The sequence below is a fragment of the Lingula anatina genome, chromosome 2, assembly GCF_051362555.1.
Source record: "Lingula anatina isolate TDL-2025a chromosome 2, LinAna3.0, whole genome shotgun sequence".
NCBI classification, from domain to species: domain Eukaryota; kingdom Metazoa; phylum Brachiopoda; class Lingulata; order Lingulida; family Lingulidae; genus Lingula; species Lingula anatina.
In genome coordinates, this window is record NC_141768.1 from 18883696 (window position 1) to 18907739 (window position 24044).

General features: G+C 34.6%; 1 protein-coding gene across 1 annotated transcript; it reads right to left on the minus strand.

Annotated features, from left to right (window-relative positions):
* Positions 1–2165: 2165 nt before the first annotated feature.
* LOC106174389 (uncharacterized) lies at positions 2166–23549 on the minus strand. Its single transcript, XM_013555934.3, has 21 exons — positions 23409–23549; positions 23267–23319; positions 20078–20171; positions 17429–17497; positions 16815–16880; positions 16230–16334; positions 15542–15794; positions 14812–15003; positions 7979–8078; positions 7441–7552; positions 7001–7216; positions 6669–6751; positions 6261–6441; positions 5267–5506; positions 4951–5077; positions 4546–4714; positions 4115–4250; positions 3781–3891; positions 3176–3288; positions 2739–2856; positions 2166–2455 (listed from the first exon to the last, which is right to left on the minus strand). Exons 1-21 carry the CDS (start codon positions 23448–23450, stop codon positions 2267–2269), a joined length of 2769 nt encoding a protein of 922 aa, XP_013411388.2. The 5' UTR covers positions 23451–23549; the 3' UTR covers positions 2166–2266.
* Positions 23550–24044: the final 495 nt, after the last annotated feature.

A 24044-nucleotide genomic window follows, 5' to 3' on the forward strand; every position in this document is an offset into this window, starting at 1 on the left:
AAAATTTGCAAAGTTCAGTTGGGTGAAAAGTAGGTCAAAGGTCAATTTTGAGGTCACATTTAGATTGCCAGTATATGACTTCCTATTCAAGTTCAATAGTAACTACGGACCTATCTCAGCCAGTTTTGGAGATAAAAGGAAAGCAAAATTTGCAAAATTCAGTTTATGGTGAAAAGTAGGTCAAAGGTCAATTTTAAGGTCACATTTAGATTGCCAGTATATGACTTCCTATTCAAGTTCAATAGTAACTACGGACCTATCTCAGCCAGTTTTGGAGATAAAAGGAAAGCAAAATTTGCAAAATTCAGTTCATGGTGTAAAGTAGGTCAAAGGTCAATTTAAAGGTCACATTTAGATTGCCAGTATATGACTTCCTATTCAAGTTCAATAGTAACTATGGACCTATCTCTGCCAGTTTTGGAGATAAAAGGGAAGAAAAATTTGCAAAGTTCAGTTCATGGTGAAAAGTAGGTCAAAGGTCAATTTCAAGGTCATAGTAAGATTGCCAGTATATGACTTCCTATTCAACTTCAATAGTAACTATGGACCTATCTCTGCCAGTTTTGGAGATATAAGGGACTAGATGTTATAATTTTGGAGTTACCATAATGTGCCTTAAATTTCGTACAGAAAAAATTAATTAAAATAAAGAAAATGTCATTTTGGTCAAAATTCTTGAAATAGGAGGTGCTCTGAAGTTTCAGAAGTTCAAATTTGATGAAATAATGTCATTTTTGAACACAAGTTGTCTGCTTTGCCAAGCCTTATGTTTTATTTTTCCAGAGTTCAAAATTTATTATCCATTACCGTACTGCACATTTTGCTTTTACCACCAATATGTACTTTTTGATACAGCGTAACTCGAAAACCGTATGGAATACAAAAAAACCGAGACCACCATCAGTGTTGGGCTTTACATGCTCTACAAATTGCAAAAAAGAATGGGTCTCTAGCATTAACGGTTCCCGAATTAGAGACAGTTTTCAGTTTCGGTATCTTATGGCCGCTACTCCCGTGAAAATGCACCGATTGACCCCAAATTCATGGAGATGAAAGATGACCTGAAGGGTAACACCTTCCAATAATATTATTGGTTAAGTCTGTGTGGTGTCTGAATAACAGGGCAAAAAAAATTTTTTTCGTAAAAAATTTAATTTTTTTGAAAATTTTGGCCCATTTGACCTTGAAGTAAAGGTCAAAGGTCAAATCCAAGGGTATATTTGAAATCTACACATATGACTTTTGGAAAGCCGTCTATAGAAATTTTTCCCATAACTCCTTCCGTAGGGTAGATAATTAGCATTTAATTTTGCCATTTTTAGACAAGGGTGCATTGCAATGAGTGCCACACCCAGACCCCAATACCAACAAAGCCCAAATTTTACGTGGAACGAGTTGAGATTATAGGTGACCTAAATCCATGAGATGGGTACGGGGGCCCTTACCGTCTAGGAGGAGAAGCGGTAACGGTAGCCGTCCGGCGGAGCCAACGGAGCCGGCGGAGCCGGCGGAGCCGGCGGAGCCGGCGGAACGATCCGGACGGGACCGAAACCATGTGTACCGCCAGCGCTAACGCTGGTGGTACAATAAATCAAAGCATAATTCCAAATATAAAGCAAGAATGACAAGCAAAGGTTTTATCATTCTCATTTTTTCTCCAAAATCATTATTTTAAATCGTTCAAAAGAATATGGGTTTCCTCTTCAGATTTGCATATTAAAATAAATGCAGATGACAAAATAACTGCTTTATCCCCAGCTGCATATGAAACATGACAGCAGATTCTTTTCTTTGGATATACACATGCTAAAACTGGGGCAGATCCCACAAAACCAAAATGTTGGCTAAAGCTTTCCAATCTACAGACCATCAATCTTGAAAATCTATTCCGTGTAAAGTTAGGGTACTAAGTTTGAGTGTGTTGGTGGTTCATCTGAAGTGTGTATACTTTGTAGTCCCCATTGAGATTAGTCTATGGGGACAATAATTCTTCACTGGCAAACTTGTGACTTTCAGGCTGTTGTTACCAAAAAAGTGATACTGAATCCACATAATTTCCAGATAGTAATGCAGACAGGTGCATGCACTGGCATTATGTACAATCACCACTCTACTGTAAAAAATGGATGGATGAAATATGCAGTTTTAATCAGTTTCTCTTGGGCTTCCTTTTAACTCTTGGAATGAACCGTTTTATCTTGACTTTAATAAACAACTCATGTCAAAGTAGAAAGAGATATACAAAAGCTGCCCTTCTCTGTCAAAGTCATGCAGAGAAAAAGAAGTTAAGTGCTCTATTGACATCATAATCTGCAGCCAGTGCAACTCTCACAAGTTCTTCTCTGGGCACCCCGTCCCCAACAATGTCTCTTAGAGACTCCAGGCATGCATCAAGTCTCCCACTGTCCTCCACATAGTTCATCTCTTCTGAGGAGCTGGAATTGGTCTTATCATCCTGGAAAGCATTGTAGATAATATTTGAAATAGTTGTTTAAATAGTACTGGATGTATCATGTTTTAAAACTTATCTAATAACTAAAATCAGTTGTAACAAAATTTATATTGAATATTAATAATATTTATAATAATAGAACCAGCAATTAAAAGAACAAAGATTTTTTAACTGTTTTCTACAAAGTAATGTTGCAAAGTTTATTTGAAATGTTTCAGTCTATCAACTTTCTGAGAGAGAGAGAGAGAGAGAGAGAGAGAGAGAGAGAGAGAGGCTAAATACTTACCTCTGAATCAATATCTAGTTGTGCCATAAATCTCTCCGTATGGGATAACCCTGACACAGATGAGGGTGGTGTCTCTGTATGGGAATGACCACTTAAACTGCGGCTTCTGGAATCCAGCCTGCATACAAGTAAAGAAAGTGCAGTGGTATGCCTTACAATTCACATTAAATTCCTATCAAAACCATAATAAAGCTTTGGATAATAAAGTAAAATTGAGCAAAATTTAAATGACTGATGATGATCAATCTTCAAGTTTAAACAAGTCCATTGGTTATGTATCTTTTATGTATCTTTTTTGTATACCCTGATTTTATCTATTGGTTACAGAAAAATGGCATGATGACGAGCTTTCAATTTACCAGTTGCCTGACAACATTCTACTGTATTGAAAGAAAATAGATGTCTCCACTACTGATTATAATATCAATATGCCTCACCCATGCCACAAAACTGCATCAGCCACCTCTGACTGTAGGTGTTCTGGCAACTCTTCAAATACCTCACTCTCCATCACTTTGGGATGCTCTGTGATAAAATTTAATGCTGATGACTGCAAGAAAAAATACATCTTAATAACATACATTACATTTTAAGTACACATTAGTAAAGATAAGAACTGCATTTATTCTCTCTGTTATGCATCTTACCATCTCTTGGGTCAAAGTAGACCAAAACATTTTGATTCATCCAGTTCTAGTTTCATACAATTAAGGAAAGAAAACTAAATCACGTACTGGACATGCACACACACATAGATGGTACAAATTCTAATGTTTTGTCTATATCCGATAGACTTCATCAAATTCTCTGTCACTGGAACTCATTCCATCCGTATGTGAGGGTATAGTATGTGATTTGATTTTCTTTCCTTAATTGCTTGGGCTTTCAGTTAAGGCAAATTTTTGGGCTACAGTTCTTCTGTGAAACAGGCCTCTTACTTCTATTTTTGATATTTTGAACTTCAAACATGACACAGATTACAAAACACATGCAATGGAATACTGTTATACATTTACATTGCAAGGTTTTATGAAACACATACCCTGAGTGCTGTTGCATTGTATTGCTCTGCCAAGCTGAGAAGAAACAGTGAGGAATCTTCATCTAAATGGTGCTTTAGTGTATTCTCACAAAGGGACTTTAAACTGTCTACCTGAAATACAAAAAGCACAACATATCATGGTGATTTTCTAGATGCAGGACATCACTGTGATTAAACACCTTGCAGGTTTTCTGTACAGGACAGCACACATTTTTCCTGTAATAAGATTTGACTGAATACATGATGCTGAACTCTTTAATTTAGGCTATTCTTATTTTCACCAGAATTCAGGGAATAAACCTGACAGCAGAAGCCTCACGTAACTTTCTCTTACCTCATATCTATCCCCAATAGCCATCATATCTGCCAGCTGTTCCGTAGACATCTCATTGGTTTCTAATTGCCCACTATATAAATATTCTAGGAAAAGTCTAAACAGACTTGGATTGGTGTCATGCACTGTAATTTTCCTATAAAAAGGAATAATCATAGTTGATGCATTTTAGCCTTTCAATTCTAAAATTTCATAACAAAGATTTTCACCAAAGTTAGCTGATTAAAAAAATTGTAGTCCTTAATTATCTTGGCAATTTTTCATTGAATATGAAGTAACACTTAATTCATGTTCATTTGTTACTCCTTGTTAGTCCTTAAGATGAAATATCTGGGGATTTACAAGAAAACCAAAATAAATATCAGATAAGTGCTTGTGCCTTGGTGGTTCCCTGTAATATATTCATAGAACCAACCCCATTCCATTCTTACTTGTCTATAGACTCTCTCATGCCACTAAGTAAGGCTCTCCTGAACCAGTCACATCTAGCTGCAATAATTACACAGTGTGCCTGAATTTCATGGATGTCCACTTCCTTGGAGTGGTCAGTTCTTGACACTGGTTCTCCATGGGTATGGTCCACCACTACATCCCCAGATTCTGGTTTTAAATTTAGTGGTATATTAGTATTAAATGTATGTGGACCCTAGTATTCCATTGACATTTTTGACATAATATCTTGCAGATGGAAAAATTTACAGAACAGTTTATGCTTTTGAGATTCCTTTTACAGGTCACCATATAAATCAGTTCTCCTCAGTGAAGTGAATGTATTTTGTGACTAACAAATAAGAACAAATCAAGTTACAGTAAGTGTTGGACTGTGCCATAATCACCTTGAACAACTATAATTTCAAATATCATGTCAGTGCCCCTTCCTTCACGTAATAATTTGACTGCACCTCCTGCCAAGCTGCTGTCCCTGGCAAGTGGAGACTGACACAGAGATTCCACAGAACTAAGCTGAAATGGAACCAGAAGAATACAGTTCAGTATTACTTTTCATACTCTGTGAATTTAATGTTATGTTTATCTTAGGCTATTATTTATAATTAATAACGCTCTTCCATACAATACTAAATCTTGCCTTTAAGTTACATAGAAAAAAATCAAAATGCTCTACCTGGACTACCAAATTACTCAAAACCTTACCTGAGCATATTTGGCAGGGCTTGTCTTCGGGTTCACCTTCTTTGGCATTGCACTTGTTGCCCCATTGGCTGTAGAAGTAGTAGTAGTAGTGGTGGTGGTGGCGGTGGTGGCAGGGGGGTCAGACAGCCCCAGGGCTACCAAGGATGAGTTAAACTGTTCCCGATGCACCATATCACAGATTTGAGATATCATTGCCTTTAATGATGGCTTATGACCCACTACCTTCCCTAAACCCCACGCCTGAAACCATGAAGATGCCTTTGAAGAAAGATGTTATTACTGCTCAGGCAATAAAATAAAGTCACAGGTGCACCATGTACATCACAACAATATCTTCTTTACATGTACACGGAATTCTATGATAATGGTGAATCATCATGCAATATCCAACATGTGCACATATTAGTTCTGTCAACAGTTACATGCTGTCTAATAACAAAAGTCCTCTTCTTTGCTGTTGATTATAAAATTTTAATGGAATATTCATTGAACACAACAACTTCAGTTCATCAGTTTTGGATTTCCTTTTGATATGCAAAACAACTTAGCCTTTTTAATATTCTGACCAAAATTAACATCATTATACTATAAATCATTTCATACATGGTATCCTCTGGAACATATTTTATTTTGTATATTATTATTTTTTGAAGTGGATTCAGATTAAGTTAAACTGAGCATGATCTGACTAATGTCACAAGACAACCAGATAACTTAGCTTTGCCCATAAGAATGCCTTAGAATATAAAATCTTCAATTACAATGGCAGATCCAAGGGGACACACCAGGCAAATCCATTCCTGTTCAATAGATATATAGTATATTTGTTCTCATCTGCTGTTGTATATTGCAGAGCAAAAGAAGGCATTTTTGCCCCCCCCCTTCCCATCCCTCCCTTAGTAAAATATTGGATATGCCACTGTGTCAATCACTCTGGTTGCTCAAACTACCAACACTCAAAATATTCCATATCATTCCAGTATCTATAACTCACCACCTTAGAAGTCCCTAATTTAAATAAATATTTCCATTCCTTCCATGTGACCTTCTCGTCCAATGCCGACATCAACTCCTCGACGCGTACCAGGAACAAAGGAACTTCATCAATTAGCTGTTCAAGATTTTTTGCAACTGAACGGATTTTTTCCTCCTGGGTCATTAGGCTGAAGTTTTCTCTGAAAAAGTATTATTTACATCACAATGAGCTTATCTAGAAAATTTAGGCTAAACATCTGTAGGTGTCATCTGAATCTTTTAAATAAATAGAATCAATGTAATGGTTTGCCAGTCCATCATTCTGCAACAAATATATTAAGAATTTGTTTTAAAACTGCATTTTCACTTCAGCTGGACCACATCATTAAAATAGATCCAAGAATGATTGCCAATAATTTTTTCTTACTTTTTCTGCATAAGATGCATAAAATTTGTAGTAGTTTTATCATGGAAGTACTTAAGCTTCATCAATTCCCTCCTATGTAGTGCCTGGAATAGAAGAAAACAACTGAATGTCTAATGTCGCTGTAAATATTATCACTAAATATTGCATTTTTCAAACATAGCTTAAAATACTAAAAAGATGCATACTTGAAAAACAGAAAGGGACAGTTTTTCAGAAATTAAATTTCAGAACCCAATTTATACCAATTGGTCGTCTTATTCAGTGACATTGAAATGACATTTAAAATAATATTTCCACAATACTATTAGCAGATTTAGCAATATCCATATTACGTTTTTTAAGGTCCGACCCATGGCCTCTACAATTTGCCCCTTCTTAGATTTCTTGTCATGTTTGTGTGGTTTATCAGCTGGTTTATCAGCTGGTTTGTCACCGGGCTTCTCTGTGGGGCTGCCTGCAGTGCTGTTTGAGCTTGAAGTAATGACCTGTTCTAGTGCTGTCTTGATTTCAATTACAAAGTGAGCAATTGTGTCCAATGTCTTCTCAACCTAAAAAACATAAAACTTAAAACATGAATGACTGCAACATGATTCACAATAAAACAATGAGAATAGAAACAAATAGCTCTGAGTATCATTTCATCACATTTCTTTATTCCAATTAATTCCAATTTTTGCCACTTGATTGAAAGACACCATTTAAAACTTTCAATTTAAAGAATATATGAAACCAATTCAATTTGTTTTCTTTAGTAACTACCACCTTTACTCACCTCTGGAACTAAATAGCCTGCTATTTCTTGTCTCTGGGTTGCAGTTAGTCCATTTGTGTGCTGTTTTATTACTTCTAAAAACCTTCTCAGTTGGTTCATGAATACCGGTAACCTGGAAGGCAGTACGAAACTTTAATCTCTTTGACTAAAACACTTGCAGTGCAAAGAGACCATTCCCAGAGACTATCGTACTAACTTTGGATCGAACTATCTTCAAGGGAATTCTCACTTAATTGCAATTAACTTAAGCAGCTTAGATGTCTGTCACGTCTACTAGCAGCTTTAGTAGGTGTCCCAGACATCTAAGCCACTTAAGCTGAAAGCAATTTAGCAAGAAACCCCGTGAAGATGGACCAATCCTGTTAAATCAATCTAGGGATGGGAACCCAGTCAAAGACTCCTCCCTTAAAAGTATCTCAAAATCTGAATTTTCTGCACCAAATTTTACTAATACATGTCTCAAAAAAGTCCAAGTAATCATTTAAAGAATTAAAATCCAAGGCACTGGTAACTTTGTCACTATACCATATTTACTGACCTTGATTTTGCATATTTGATTATTTCATGTCTCTCTTCTCTAGAGAGTTCCCCTTTTCTTCTTGAAAACAGGTCACTTAATATCAGTAACTTTGCACCAGCTGCAAGATGAACATCAGATACTAACATGAGTCACAGTTTTATGCAGTAATACCTATTTCTGATCTTTTCCATCATATAACAAGGCAGCAAAGCTGTCAAATGTACAGACAAAAAGCAGACAATAACAATGCACAAAATAGGCTACTGTCAATTCTGATGCAAAAGTACATTATGCTTAACTGCAAATTCAACATCAAATTTAAACTATGCTCAACAGGTAATACCAATGTAAGTAAAATGTGTAACAAGCATAAGGCTTCAGGCCCATGGGAGTTCAAGTTCACACTTCGAAAATGCCAGAATGAGAAAAATGAAAATTTCACACAAAACTGCATCAATTCAATAATAAATGATAACCCAATTGAGCTGGCTTTCTAATTTTGAACTGCATGCCAATCCTAAAAATCATACTTGTAAGTTAAAAATAATAATAAGTAACACAGTTTTCTTTTCATAATGTTTGTAGTAGCAGTGCAAAAAGATTTTTGTCAATTTTGATGTAACATTACATAATAAATTACAGAATAATTATCACCAATTTTTGATTATTGACTATAAATAGCATGGACATGTAGAAAATTTGATTACCATTTGGCTTCATGTCCATGGGAGCTTAGAGTCCCACAATGAATATGCCAACATGATAAAAATGAATATTTCACTAAAATGTATACGTAACTTCCAGAAAAAGAAGCCAATTAGACTGCTTTTCCATTTTTGAAACTCTATTATACAATACATGATAACAAGTTTACCATCATTTTTACAAACTCAACTAACAATGTTGTAAAGATGCAGGAAATGTCAAACAAACACTTTTACGTATCTTATTAGTTAAATAATGAGACTGTTAACATGCCTAAGAATTAAATCTGAGGAAATGTGAAAAAACAGCATAACTTATGAAATAATGGCCCGATTATGCTGATTTTCGAACTTGACCTGCGTTTTAGTAAGATTGATTACTCCTGTGAGTTTCATGACAACAGGCCTATCTGTTTTCCTTGAAATGTGTTAACAGTGTTGCATATATGCTGAAAAGTGAAAAAACAGCATAACTACTAAAATAGTGGCCCGATCATGCTGATTTTCGAACTTGATCTGTGTTTTAGTAAGATTGATTACTCCTGTGAATTTCATGACAACAGGCCTATCGGTTTTCCTTGAAATGTGTTAACAGTGTTGCATATATGCTGAAAAGTTAAAAAAAAGAATTAATTCTACAATAATGGCCCGATCATGCTGATTTTCGAACTTGACCTGCATTTTATGAATATTCATCAGCTCTGTAAATATAAAGCCAAAAAGTAAAACTGCCCTCCACTTATCGTGTTAACAAGGAAAGTGCACGGCGCTGGCATCGGCGACGGCATCGGCATCGGCGACAACAGATGCAGGTGATGGCAATATGTACAGACACATCTGTGTCTGTACATAAAAAGCATTGACGCATGCAGTTTCTAGAAGCAACTAGACAACAAAGCTGACAAATATGCAGACACTATACAGGAAACAAGGCAGCAAAGGTAACACATGTTCAGACATTTCACAAAAAAAAGTGCACCAAATAATGTTTTGGCCATTTTGATGCACAGTTACACTATTACATAATGCTTTGAAACAGCATAATCACTCTTACCCTCTTGCATTATGTACTACAGGTAACATGGACATTGAAAAACTAGCAAGTTATTCAGTTTCATGGGCTATAAAAGCCACTGAAAATGCTAATGTGTAAAAAAGAAAAAAACTCACAAAAAAAAAAAAAACAGAATAATTACCATAAATGTAAACCAATCATGCAGATTTTTAAAGCAACCTGCCTCTTTACCAAACAAAGCCACTCAGTAAATTTGACATTAAAAAAAAATACGGTTCGGAAGTTATGGGGCGAACGTCACCAAAATTATGCAAAAAAAAAAAAAAAAAACAGAATTATTACCATCAATGTTCACCAATCTTGCTGATTTTCAAAAGCAACCTGCTTCTTTGCTAAACAAAGCCACTCAGTAAATTTAACATAAAACAAAAATACAGTTTGGCAGTTATGGGGCAAACATCATGACATGGACAGACAGACCATTCAGAATATAAACCGACACTGTAAGTAGTATATAAAAATAACTTATAACTATAGCAGAGGGAAAATTGTAGAGCACAGCACAGTGACCAACTGTGACAAAATACATCGAAACAATAAAAACAGGATAAATCCTCAAACAAATTGCGATTGCCCACTTTAACTTGATATGCATTTGCTCCCTAGTGTGGACTTCAGCAAGTTTAAAAAAAGAACAGCAACTTCTTATCTTATATTACTAGAACAAGAAAGGTAATTTTATTTTTGCTGAGGTTTTGGCATGGGCAATGCAGTCAGTCTGGCTATGGCTAAACCAACAATTTTCATAAATGAAATTTTGCAACAAGGCAGCAAAGCTGTCAAATGTACAGACAAAAAACAGAAAATAAAGATGCAAAAAAGGTCATTTTGTCAATTTTGATGCAATAATAAATAATGCTTATAATAGCACTGTCAGTCAACACTGAATTTTAATCTTGCACAACGGGTAACATGGTCAATAACAGGAGCAGACCCAGAGATATTTTCTGACAGTATTCCAAAGTATCTATGTTGATCCATCCTCCATTTTGATGGTCTTCCAACAGAAAAAAATAGATACCAGTCAATATAAACTTAATAACCTGACTGTCTTCCGGAAGACCGAGAAGATGGTCTCAATCCACCCCTTCAATAAGATTACAGTTTCAGGACCATGAGAGTTCAAATTCACATTATGAAAGTCTCAATATTTGAAAAATGATGACAGTGCATAAAATAATATTACATAATGTTTAAAGACATAAAAAACAATACAACTGCTTATGTAGAAATACAGAAAATGTGCAGAGCCCCAGGCAGATGAGAGTTAAAAGTCACAAATGCAAGTGTTTGAGAAAAAATTATAAAGGAAAACAACAAAACTAGAAAAGCACTTTGAGAGTGCAGACCTCTGCCAAGGCAGCAATTGTTGATTATTATTGATAATTGATTGATTATTGATCCGGACCACCACCAAAAATTAATCATTGTCCTCTTTGGCCCACTTCCGACAGTTCCTGAAAATTTCTGCAAAATTGGTCCATAACTTTTTGTGTTATACGGATGACAGACAAACAGGGGTGAAAATATAACCCCCCTTGGCAGAGCTTGAGGTAAATATAATTCCAATGAAGATGCTATTCAAACTTTTAATCTTCCAGTTTGATATATATATATATATATATATATATATATATATATATATATATATATATATATATATATATATATATAACTTATTTGCAATATTAAACAAAATTTACCTGCATAATTATCACTGCTTCCTTATTATTAATCTAGCAAAGAGCTTTACCTTTGGGAGTTTACAGGGAAATATCAACAAGTGTGCTTTACGTAATCTCATTTAATGGCCTATTAAAGCAAATGACTTTATAACTCTGAAATTAATCTAGTAATACCCAAGGGTAATTTACAGACTGACCCACTCAAAGGTCTTCAGGCCCATAAGTCACACCTTAAGAAAAGCACAAAACCATAATGCCCAAAATAGGAGACTACCAATCCTGATGCAATAATACATTATGTTTAACTGCACAGTCAACATCAACTTATGCACAACAGGTAACACAGACGAAAGTAAAAGCGTAAGGCTCCAGGCCCATCAGAGTTCAAGTTTATACTTAGAAAGTGCCAGAATGAGAAAAATGAAAATTTCACAAAAAATGCATAAATACAATAAACATGATAATCCAATAGAGCTGGTTTTCTCATGAGCTGAAGGCCAATCCTAAAAATCGTACTTGTAAGTTTAAAATTATAATAAGTAGCACAGTTTTCTTTTCATAATGTTTGCAGTAGCAGCAAAAAGATTGTTGTCAATTTTGATGTAACATTACATAATAAATTAGAGAATAATTATCACCAATTTTTGTTTATTGACTATAAATAGGATGGACATGTAGAAAATATGATTACCATTTGGCTTCATGTCCATGGGAGCTCCGAGTCCCACAATGAATATGCCAAAAAGATAATGAATATTACACTAAAATGTATAACTTCCAGAAAAAGAAGCCAATTAGACTGCTTTTCTAACTCAGGCTGCATTTTAGTCCTGTGTTTCTTTTTTGAAAGTTTGACAGTCATAAGTAACACGGTTTTCCCATAATGGTCATCAAGGCAGCAGCACCAAAAATTGTGTTTTCTTCTATTTTGATGCAACATTACATAATGCTTAACAGCATACTGACCATCGATTTTTAATAATAAAATATAAGTGTCATGGATTTTCACAAAATGTGACTAGCATGGGTCTTCAAGCCCGTGGAGGTTCTAAGTCACACCTTGGAAATGCCAATATGTGAAAAATTAAATTTTCACAAAAAACTGTTTAATTGCCAGAAAAATTTACCAAACAGAGTGCATTGCCTACTGAAGCTGTATTTTAGTCCCATGTTTCTTTCCTGTAAGTTTGAGAACAGTAAGTGACATGATTTTCCTTAAATGGTCATCATGGGAGCACTGCCCAAAATAGGGGTTTCTTCAAATTTGATGCAATATTACATAATGTTTTACAGCATAATAACCATCAATTTTTAATTACAAAATATTAGTATCATGGTTATTCAGAAAATGTAACTAGCAAAAGTCTTCAGGCCCATGGAACTTCAAAGTCACATATTGAAAATGCCAAAATGTAAACAAGACAGCACTGTTCTGAAATGGGTTTATTTCCATTTTTAACACTTTTTTAACATAAAACAAATAAACAGTTTACTGCCATTTTTATATGACCAATGAAGAAAATTGATGAGATGGGAAAAGTATCAATAGAACAGTGTTAAATGTCCAACTTCCTCCATTCTGAGATTCTGAACATAGTGGATGAATGCATCTGACAAACTGCAATGATATGAGTTTATTTCCATTTTTGACACTTTATTACACAATACATGATAACAAGTTTACCATCATTTTTACAAAATCAACTAACAATGTTGTAAAGATGCAGGAAATGTCAAACAAACACTTTTATGTATCTTATTAGTTCAATAATGAGACTGTTAATATGCCTAACAATTGAATCTGAGGAAATGTGAAAAAACAGCATAACTTCTAAAATAATGGCCCGATTATGCTGATTTTGGAACTTAACCTGCATTTTAGTTAGTTTGACTACTCCTGTGAGTATAATGACAATTGGCCTATCTGTTTTTCTTATATTGTGTTATTAGCGTTGCATATATGTTGAAAGTAGTGAAAAAACAGCATAACATCCCTAAAAATGGCCCGATCATGCTGATTTTCAAACTTGACCTGCGTATTTTGAATATTCATCAGTTTTGTAAGTTTCAAGCCAAAAGGTAAAATGGTTTTCCATTTATGGTGTTATCGGTGCTGCATATATGCTGAAAAAAGAGAAAAAATAGCCTAAATTCACTAAAAATGACCCAATCACGCTGATTTTCGAACTTGACCTGCGTATTATGAATATTCATCAGATCTGTAAGTTTCAAGCCAAAAGGTAAAATGGTTTTCCACTTATCGTGTTATCGGTGCTGCATATATGCTGAAAAAAGTGAAAAAACAGCATAAATTCCCTATTAGTGACCCGATCATGCTGATTTTCGAACTTGACCTGCGTATTATGAATATTCATCAGATCTGTAAGTTTCAAGCCAAAAGGTAAAATGGTTTTCCACTTATCATGTTACGGTGCTGCATATATGCTGAAAAAAGTGAAAAAACAGCATAAATTCCCTATAAGTGACCCTATCATGCTGATTTTCGAACTTGACCTGCGTATTATGAATATTCATCAGTTCTGTAAGTTTCAAGCCAAAAGGTAAAATGATTTTCCACTTATCGTGTTATCGGTGCTGCATATATGCTGAAAAAAGTGAAAAAACAGCATAAATTCCCTATTAGTGATCCGATCATGCTGATTTTCGAACTTGACCTGCGTATTACGAATATTTATCAGTTCTGTAAGTTTCAAGCCAAAAGAAAAAACAGCTTTCCACTTATCGTGTTATCGGTAAAAGTGCACGGCGACGACGGCGACGGCGACGGCGACGACAGACGCAGATGATGGCTATATGTACAGACACATCTGTGTCTGTACATAATAAAAATGCAAGGCTTGAAAATACATAAAAAATCTTAAGTATCACTTCACGTACATCCACAGAGGGCACTTAAAGGTTGAAATGGCTATTTACAAAGGACTTGTTTCACAAAAGAACTGAAACACTTCAGACCTAAAATTTTCTAATTCAGTTCAAGATAAATTCATAGTGGTCTGCTTAGATAAAGTAAATATTGGCCTGAAACATTAGCCATATATCTTTCTTCTTATAAAATATGTATTTAATTTTATTGAACAACTACTGTTTTGTCTTTGGTCAAAGGAGACTAAAATTAACGTCTAAAAGTTTAGACCAATTTTGGACTTTTGAAACCGGCTCCAGCAGTGGGTTAGCTGCCAAGATTGATAGTGTCTCATCACAAGGAGACTATCACTTCTAAACAAGTGATCAGTTACACATATTCACTAGCCATTTTGCTTGAATGAACTGTATGGCACTACAACTTCTTCTACTACTACTACTAGACTCTGAATACATTCAAGGCCCCAAAAAACACCACCACCCAAGAAGTTGCTATCTTACCAACACAAGCTTCCCTGATAGCCTGCTTTACCACATAACACAACTTGGCAGGATTGGCGACGAGGTTCTCCCCTGGGGTCTCCATCACGGGACTCTGGCCAGCACTGCTAGAGGTACCTGTGGTCTTGCCATTAAATAAGTCTATGATCTTGTCTGCACAGGAGTGCATGTCTGAGACTAGGCTGGTGATTTCTGAAATGTTGAAGTAACCATTAGAAAATATGGTAGTGACTTACTAAATTTCTACATACTGAATTAACTTCAACAAAACAATGTCTATTTTGCAATATTTAATGTGTAATTCAATTATTGTCCACAAATCTCTCCACTGAAAAGTTATGGAAGGTTAGTTGGCTTCCTATCTAAAGAAATCTTTTTATAAGTAACTAAAAATGATAAATCTTTCAACAGTAAGATACTAAAATAAATGATTGTCCTATCATCTTTGAGCTGGTTTTAACCAAAATGGACACAAGAATGGTTTGTTTTACAAGATTTGTTGACTCAATTTACAAAATTTATGATAGATAAAATGGCATTTCCTTTAGCCTTGTTTTGATTTCAACCAAGTCTGGCAGATTGTTTCACCATTAAGTTGGTCTGCTATTCCAACTAGCGACCAACATGAGCCAATATATATATATACTTGTTAGATCATACCCTTTCATACAAAAATATGCTTAATCCAATAAAGATTATTATTATTTAAAACCCACAGCTTTCCACTTACGTTGCCTCAAGGCCACATTTTTAAGAAAGGTATTGCACATGTCCACAAATCTCTCAAAGCCAGGCACCTTGCCCAAGTGTCTTACACAGTCCTTAGCTGCCTGTTCTGATAGTCCTCGCGGCAAACTCTCAGAATATAGATAATGCAGTGTAGTACTGAGCACATCTTCGGGTAGCCCTGACAATGGGGGAGGTGTGCTGGACCAGTCCACAGTAGAGACACCTAGACTGAGGATGGCCTTATGCGCTTTAAACTGAAAGAGTAATGGAAAAAGTATGTTAAGGTATAGAGAAAGTCTTTTTTTTTAATCAAAATAATGCAAGTTTTGCGATTTAAAATTTTATATGACTTATCTATGGGCATGTTTAAAACATATAAAATACAATGATTTCAACAAACATTTGATTTTGAGTTCAGACAGATAGACTTTATGGGCAAGAGATGATTATTCCAATCAAGTGGACTTAAATTTCTGGAAGCCTCTATTTAAATTTATTTTTCTAAATAAATGAATGAACTAGGTGAAGTTGTTATCAGGAATTCAGGGGAATGTATAAAAAACACAATCAAAATTAATTTTGTGCAGTATTTCTAAGAATTAATTGCCCTTATGCCTTATATGACCAAATCATACTTTTATACAATTCATCTCCACACACTATTGTACAATGTGGCCAAAAAATCTTACTTCTTTGTTATTGTCAGCAGTGATGGTAACATCAGCAAAGTAGCCTTGTTCCAGAGCACCAATAAAGGAAAAAGGAATGTCATCTTTAGGGTCACTGGAGGAGACCTAGGAATAATGATGCTATTTAGGATACAGAAGAAGGAGAAAATGAACAAAGAGGTATAAACTTTGAAATAATATGTTTAATGCGATTAAAGAATGAAAACTGAGTCACATGCTGGACACTCACATACTGTTCGTGCACATGAGATCATATCAGCTGTGCTTGAGTGTCCAGCATTTATTTTAATGTTTTATCATTTAATTGTTTAAAACTACAACTGGATAAATCATAATATACACTGTGATATATTGTTTCATACTCATCTTCAAATAACCACTAACGCAAATACATACTGCTCAGTTCAGAAAAATAAAACACACTTAGATAATCAATATTTGCAAATGCAAACAGGCTTCAACACAACTGATACATATACAGGAAATCAAAAAGCCCCCACCCCAACTCTCCATGCTGATAAATGGCAAATTACCTTCAAACACTTAAAAAAATTAACTTTTAAAGTAAACATAAATTACTTTTACCTTCTGACATTGCAGCATACAACATCTCTCATAAGTCAACAACATCAGATCATCAGATACTTCCACCTAAAAAAATAAAAACTGGAGCATCAAATTCAATCAAAGCATCACTGATATGAGAGAATATCCAAATATTTGAGTAAATTATGACCTGTATCTCTTCTAATTTTTTTTCTCTATTTCATCAGCGACATCAAAAGTAGATTTATAATCTTTCTGAGAAAAAGAAGTCAATGGCATTTAAAGATTACTCAGACATGTATAAATTGCTCGAGGATCTATCTGTTTCTGTGTACTTGCACAGATACTTGGTTATGATTTCATGCTTCGTTTGATCTATAATCCTCTGTAATTCTACTACAAATCTATTACACTTCAGTTCTGAACAGTCTATGTTTACAAATCTATCTGAAATTGTTTTCAGACCAAATAGTTCCCTAAGGATCATGACAATATGATCTAGCAATTTCTTCATTATTCTTAATTCTGTGTGGTAGATCCTGAAACAAATATTCCCTGAAGCAGCAGCAGTGCTAAAGCTCACTCAATGGAAAAACACTCTCCATCTGCTTTGTTTTTTCCCCATGCAGAGATGAAAAGGCCAGGTCACTTACCTTGAATTCTATAATATGTCCAGCAAATGTTCCAAAGAATTTGAGTGCTGGAGGATCAGCCATAGAAACCTTCAAATTAAAACATAATCTAAACATTATCATACAGTCAGTATATCACCATTTTCAGAAATCATCTACTAATTGTCTCATTCTTTTTTTTTCATGTATCATTCATGAATACAGACCAATCCAAGCACATTTAAAAATAACAAAAGCCAAATATATATATATATATATATATATATATATATATATATATATATATATATATATGTCAGTAATGTTCAGTGTATTATATACCACCTTACTTAACTAGTTGTGGAACAATAAAAGTTTTTTCAAATTGCCTTAACTAGATGCATTAAGAGAAATGCAAAAGTATTGCAGTCAAATATTGACATCAAATACACATATTATATTTGTCAGTAGCTATTGCCCATTTACAGATGAAATCATTAATTGACTCTATTGGGCCACTATACTGGACCAGACATGACCAAATAACCCTATTGCCTTTTCACCTTAATAGAAATGTGCATGAAAGCAACAAATGACAACAAAAGATTGATTTGCCATGAATTGAGATTGTAATCTTTAGTCAATCATGAGTTTTAGAATACAATCTACACTCAAAAAAAATCCAAAACTTCTATATTCATATAAATTTTTAAAAGTGGTTGTTTATTGAGCATATCAAGCCAAAAACAAATCCATTCTTCAATGCTAACAAACATCAGGCAAAAAGGTACCAGTACATCTCACTCCCTGCACACCAAAAAACTTTTCCCCAAAAATAAAAATAAATATCTTCCTTTCTCTAAATTCCTTACAAGATCAAAGCAAGACAGCACTGAACTAGTGAATGAAATGTATCTTTGCTATTATGATCTAATTTCTTTCATGATCTCCAAAGCAAAATCACAAGGGATGTCCAGATGAATAAATGATACTGATTGTAGTGCTAGTTAGCATTACCCTAAAATAATAGGCTCATTAATTACTTATTATATCCATTACAAGTGCAGAAAAGCATTTCCTTCATTTTTTTTTTTTTTTTTTACAGAACATTAATAAAAACTTCCTGGTGTCCTGCTTTCAGTGAAAATTGTTGCTGACAAGTCAATTAATTTTCCTACCACAGGAAGTATTTGTCATGAAGAAAACTTTATTAAATAATGGCATTGTCTCTTAAAAGTCTTAATTTCCTATGTCAGAAGCCAATCTGATCAAATGCCTTAAATGATTGTTTAGGTGCTACATTACGATCCAAAATATTCCAAATGTAGGCTAATGATTACAGATTTTTATTTATTCATTTATTTTTTTAACTTAGACCCCATTTCCAGAGATAAGATCGATCTACTTTAGATCCACCTAACTCCCTGGGGGTTCACGCTAAATAGCTGTCAGCCGAGCGGGCACAAAAGTTAATTACCCCCTTACAGCTTGTAGTAGGTGGGACGGACATTTAAGCCGGATTATCTGACAGTAATCTAGTGAGACTCCCCGCGGGGATAGATCAATCTAAAAGCTATGGGAATACAGCCTAAGAGAACCAGTCAAACTCATGAGCCATAATCTAAAACTGGTAATTGTCATCTCATCTCACCAAGACTCTTTGTTAATTTTGCAACAAGGGTTTGGTCATGCAAGAAAATAACTATGCATACTAGTCACTTGGAATATTAAGTTCAAGTAGCCATGTTTACCTGTCAAGCATACAGCTGAACAAATAAATGTAGTGTCACCAAAAACAAGAGTTTCTTCTCTATTCCCAAACCTAGAAAACTTCCTGAGCAGAGAGATTTAGCATAACACTGGCTGCATAACAAAGGAACCGGTCATCATACTGATAAATCTATATTAGGACATCACAAAGTTAAATGCAGAGATCACTACGAGACATGTTATTTTGATAAAGAGCAGGCAAGAAGAGAAAGGCTATTAAGATGCCAAGTGCACTAGAACACCTTCATGTCTGACACAATACCAACAGCATTCGTTCATAACAGATGTAGAGAGCTTTTTGGTAGAAGTTACAGAATCTATGCAATGAGGGACCAAAGAGACTTTCTGACATATAAACTGGATGCTCTTTAGCTCCAGAAGGTGACCACCAGTGAAGTGTATGTGGTGATATCAAAATACTGATCAAAATAAAATCAAAAGGAATAGCATATCAAATACATAAATTCCCAATCTAATTTTTTTGTATGCTTGACAGGTGCATCACTTATTTGTAAAATAGCCACTGAGATAGAAAACATGTGATGAGTATGTGATATCATTCAGTATACCATAGTAAATTAGAACATCTACACTTTTTACCAAATAAGATATAAAAGTCATGATGAGATTTCTATGTGTGAACATGTGGGGAGTAACATCAGATTGTCTGTCTCCAGTACAAGGTGGAGCAGTGCTGAACCTGTCTCTAGAACCTCAAGCTTTCTAAAGGAAACAGTCCACTTGCTCTGGCCTTCCGCTGCCTAAACTACAGATTTAAATTGCCCCTGTTTACACCCAAGTTTCATAACTTTTACACAGTTGAATGCACAATTTTATCAAGCTACTGTCTAAGATTTCTCCCACTACATGCATGTGGAGTCAGTTGACAATGTTTCAAGAAAATTAAATTTGCTTTCATACCTCATAGGTCTCACAGGAGAAGAACGGCATGGGTTCTGCATCTTCACTAACCTTCCAAGTCACTTCTCCACTCTCATCCAATGTAAACTCAGTACTAAAATATAAGACATAAATGATAAACCATGTTTTATATTATGAATGCTAGACTGAAACAGATTTACACATCTGTAAAAAAAGGAAAAAAGATAATTACCAATGACACACACACACACACATACACATGAATATAGGCACGTACATGAATTCCTTTATTACTGAAGTTTGACTGACAAATACATTTTATCTAAAATTTCATTCTACTTGTCCTTCCTGTTACAAATGATGCAAGCTGCAGTTATATGGGATCATCCAAGATGGCATAAAATGAGACCGTCGGCACTGCATGATGTCTTACAAGACTAGAAATTGTGTGAGAACCTGCATGAAGTGTGGTTGACCCTTTGTCAATAAGTGTGAAACTCTACATATACGCTCCAGCAATGCCGTTTTATAATCTAATACAAAAGTAACACACTAAACATCATGAGTACATACTATTGTGCAAAAGATTGTTATTCTACAGAACTTAAGAAAAAACAGGCTGAAAAAATACCCATGGATAAATTCTGTAAGCTTATTTTTGTTTGTGCACCACACTTTTACATATGTCATTATTTCTGACCCCCCTCTCCCTCAAATCCAAAGAAATCTTATCTGATTTTATGCTAAGCTGGAAGATAGACTATATTGAATGATACCCATTACACAGAAGTTAAATGCAGAATCTGATGGCTGCAATAAAACAGCACAGATGTTCCATTACATTTTTCCACTGGTATACTTCCTCTCCTAAAAGTAAACTAACACGATATATCTTGCTAGCATCTGCTGGCATGCATAATCTCATGTTCAACATTGCCTTACATCAAAATAAGGTGTAACTGTACAGTTCAGTACATTTTTTAATTATCTGGTTTAATATTTCATGATAATTCATACATGCTCCATTAGACTTCTCTCTCTCTTTAAACACTGTAAAATAAGCACGTTTCTGATTTCAAAGATGTAAAAGTGTCTAGCTCAATCAAAAATTATCCAATCCAAGCTATTGTTTCATCAGCAAAAACTGGCATTACATTGCTATCCTAGAGTAATTTTCATTTTATGTAAAAGCAAGTGGTACAAAAAATATGAAAAAGAATTACAATTTGACTCTGCCCTACTATTATACCACCTGTTTCAAATATCATCATGAGTGAATTTTTTTGCACAACTTAAGCAGTTGATGTCATTTTGTTGTGTAACCTCAGGTGCTGGTTTTCTACACAAATAAAAGAAAAATTACTGTGAAACTCCATAACAATTGTAGATATGTTGCCCTATTCTGATATACATAAAAGTGCCAAAACAGTCAAAACATCTTCAGCCATGCTTTCAAAATGAACCACTGATAAGTGTCTGAAAGAAATCTGAAGTCCAAATTTTATTAAAATACACTGTACGGTAGGTTTTTCCCCTATGAAATCATGATGTCTATATTGGGGGGGTGAGGCAAAGCGATTTCCATTTTGTCAGAATTTGATACAAATGGCCAGAATGAAATGAAAAGTCGATTTCGAAATTGGTTCAAGACCTTACTTGATGATATAACATGCAAATTTTACTTCTTCAATATGGTTTCTTAATACAGCTCTTTATTAAATCTATGTCTCGAAGTCCCAGTTTATTTCATTTTATTAATTTTTTTACTCTATTCTATTTCATATCTTTTTAGGCTGATGAACACTTTTACTACTTGATCCCATGCTGGTTTGTAAAAACTGAAAAATCTTGAACGAGGGAGACAATTCTTGCAACATATTTTTGTTCTTTTATGTACAACTATTTTTTTAAAATACAACAATTATATGCAATTGTCCGTCACAATGCTCATATGGCATGAAAAACCAGAGTCAAACCAAAATACAAATGTGTGGATTCTAATAAAAGATAGTTAGTGTTGCATTAAAATGTCTAGGAAGAGGAAATGGTAGATGTGGATCTAGGTAATTTGATTATCAGTTTGTGGTTATGTAATAGGTAATAAAGCATATATGTTGCACTTAACGCTTGTTTTAGTATTGCAATTATGTAGGCTGCCATTAGGCCTACATTCTTAAGTATAATGTCAGAGTTTTATGGAAACATTGTGGTGTCACTTAAAATCAAAGGCAATTGTTTGTGCCACCATTTATGCATAATGCTAGTTGAATTGGTTGTTTCAGCATTCACACACACACACACACACACACACACAATAGTATGTTAATTCTCTCATGTATAATTTTGCTGTGTCGTTTCTTTCAGGCAGCTGCTATGGGTCTCCATAAGCTTTATTTTGTTCAGTAAGTAAAAGAAAAACATTATCTGCTTTTGTTTACTCCCCTTCTTATACTAATATACTCCACCCTCTTGATATTGGAAAATTTGTTTATTTATTTATTATTTATTTATTTATTTATTTTTATTTTATTTTATTTTATTTTATTTATTTATTTATTTATATATATATATTTTTTTTTTTTTTTTTTTTTTTTTTTTTTTTTTTTTGCTATCACATCTGGAAATATGTCATTTTTGTTTGCTTTTTTTTTTTTTGTATATCACAGCAATAATAGAAAAACAAAGAATTATTTTTTTCAATTTTTCTTTTAAAAAGAAAAAATGAAATTTGTGGTTGATTTTTCATTGTATTTTCACCTTTTCATTAAATGAAAAGGAAAATACAACTGCTTTTTTTTTTCTTTTTTCTTTTTCTAACGAAATGGAAATCACTTTGCCCTCCTATACACCTTGCGCATTATGGTGCTGATCATTCCATCTTTGAGGCCAAGCTCTGTCTGTCTATATAACTGCCTTTCTCGCCTCCAATATATAACTGAATATCTATAACATAATACATAACCGTATATATAAGATAATACATAACCTATAACCGTGGAATTTTTCCCACATTTCTTCTCTACTCTTAATACAACCCACGTCAACATAATAAAAACTGAATGTCAAGGCAACATCAATTCATTTACGTTTAGCGTCCGTGTGGATTTCATTAACAGGCTAACAATATATTATGATCTTCAATCACGTTTTAACAACTCAGACCACGTCGTCCTGAATCAGCTGATCAGGGCCGGCTGATCATGAAACAATGGACATCAAGATACCCACCCCTCGATTCCCGTCTGCTCTATAGTTCCAGTCAGGGATACACATTCCACAATCTGCAAAAAAAGAAGAAAAAGTCCATTCATTTCAAAATTAATCAAATTTTTATTCATTCAGCAAACACAAAAAACATAAAACTAGTTACCCTCCAGGTTCCAAGGAATTCCTTTTCCACATCATCCGCCATATTGAATCCTCATGTTTACATCGAAAATGCATGCGCATTGATGATGTGACGTCATTTACATTTCTAAGAATAGAACTGTCACGGCTAAAGGCAGTTGCTGAGTCAATGTTTCCACGTGGCAATGTTTTTGCTTGGACCGACGCCATCTCTCCTTTCTCAAATCCAGGATACCAAGGGGGCATAGGGGTAGGGACTGGTATTTTCCCATCGTGTTTGAAACACGTACATGTATTAATGTAAACGCCGCTGAAACGCGACCTTCCCCCCCCCCCCCCCGCAACCCAATGTTAATAAACTATTGGTAGCCTACACAGTTCCCTTTCGAAGAATTTAAATATGGAAAATGTTTTCTTTTTTAAACCAGACATTTTTATCCACCTATATCAAGATATATGGAGCTAAGACAGATTAACGTACTCGTGCTTTTTTCTCGTTTTGGGAGCGGACGCCCCTCCCATGGTAAAATCTGATTATCTGAGGCACAGGCGATTTAATAAGTAGGCCTATAGGCCTACTAAAAGGAGGGGGGGGGGGCATTAAAATAAGCATAACTCTCCAGGGCTGTAAGGGATGAAAAAATTGCTTGGTTCTGTC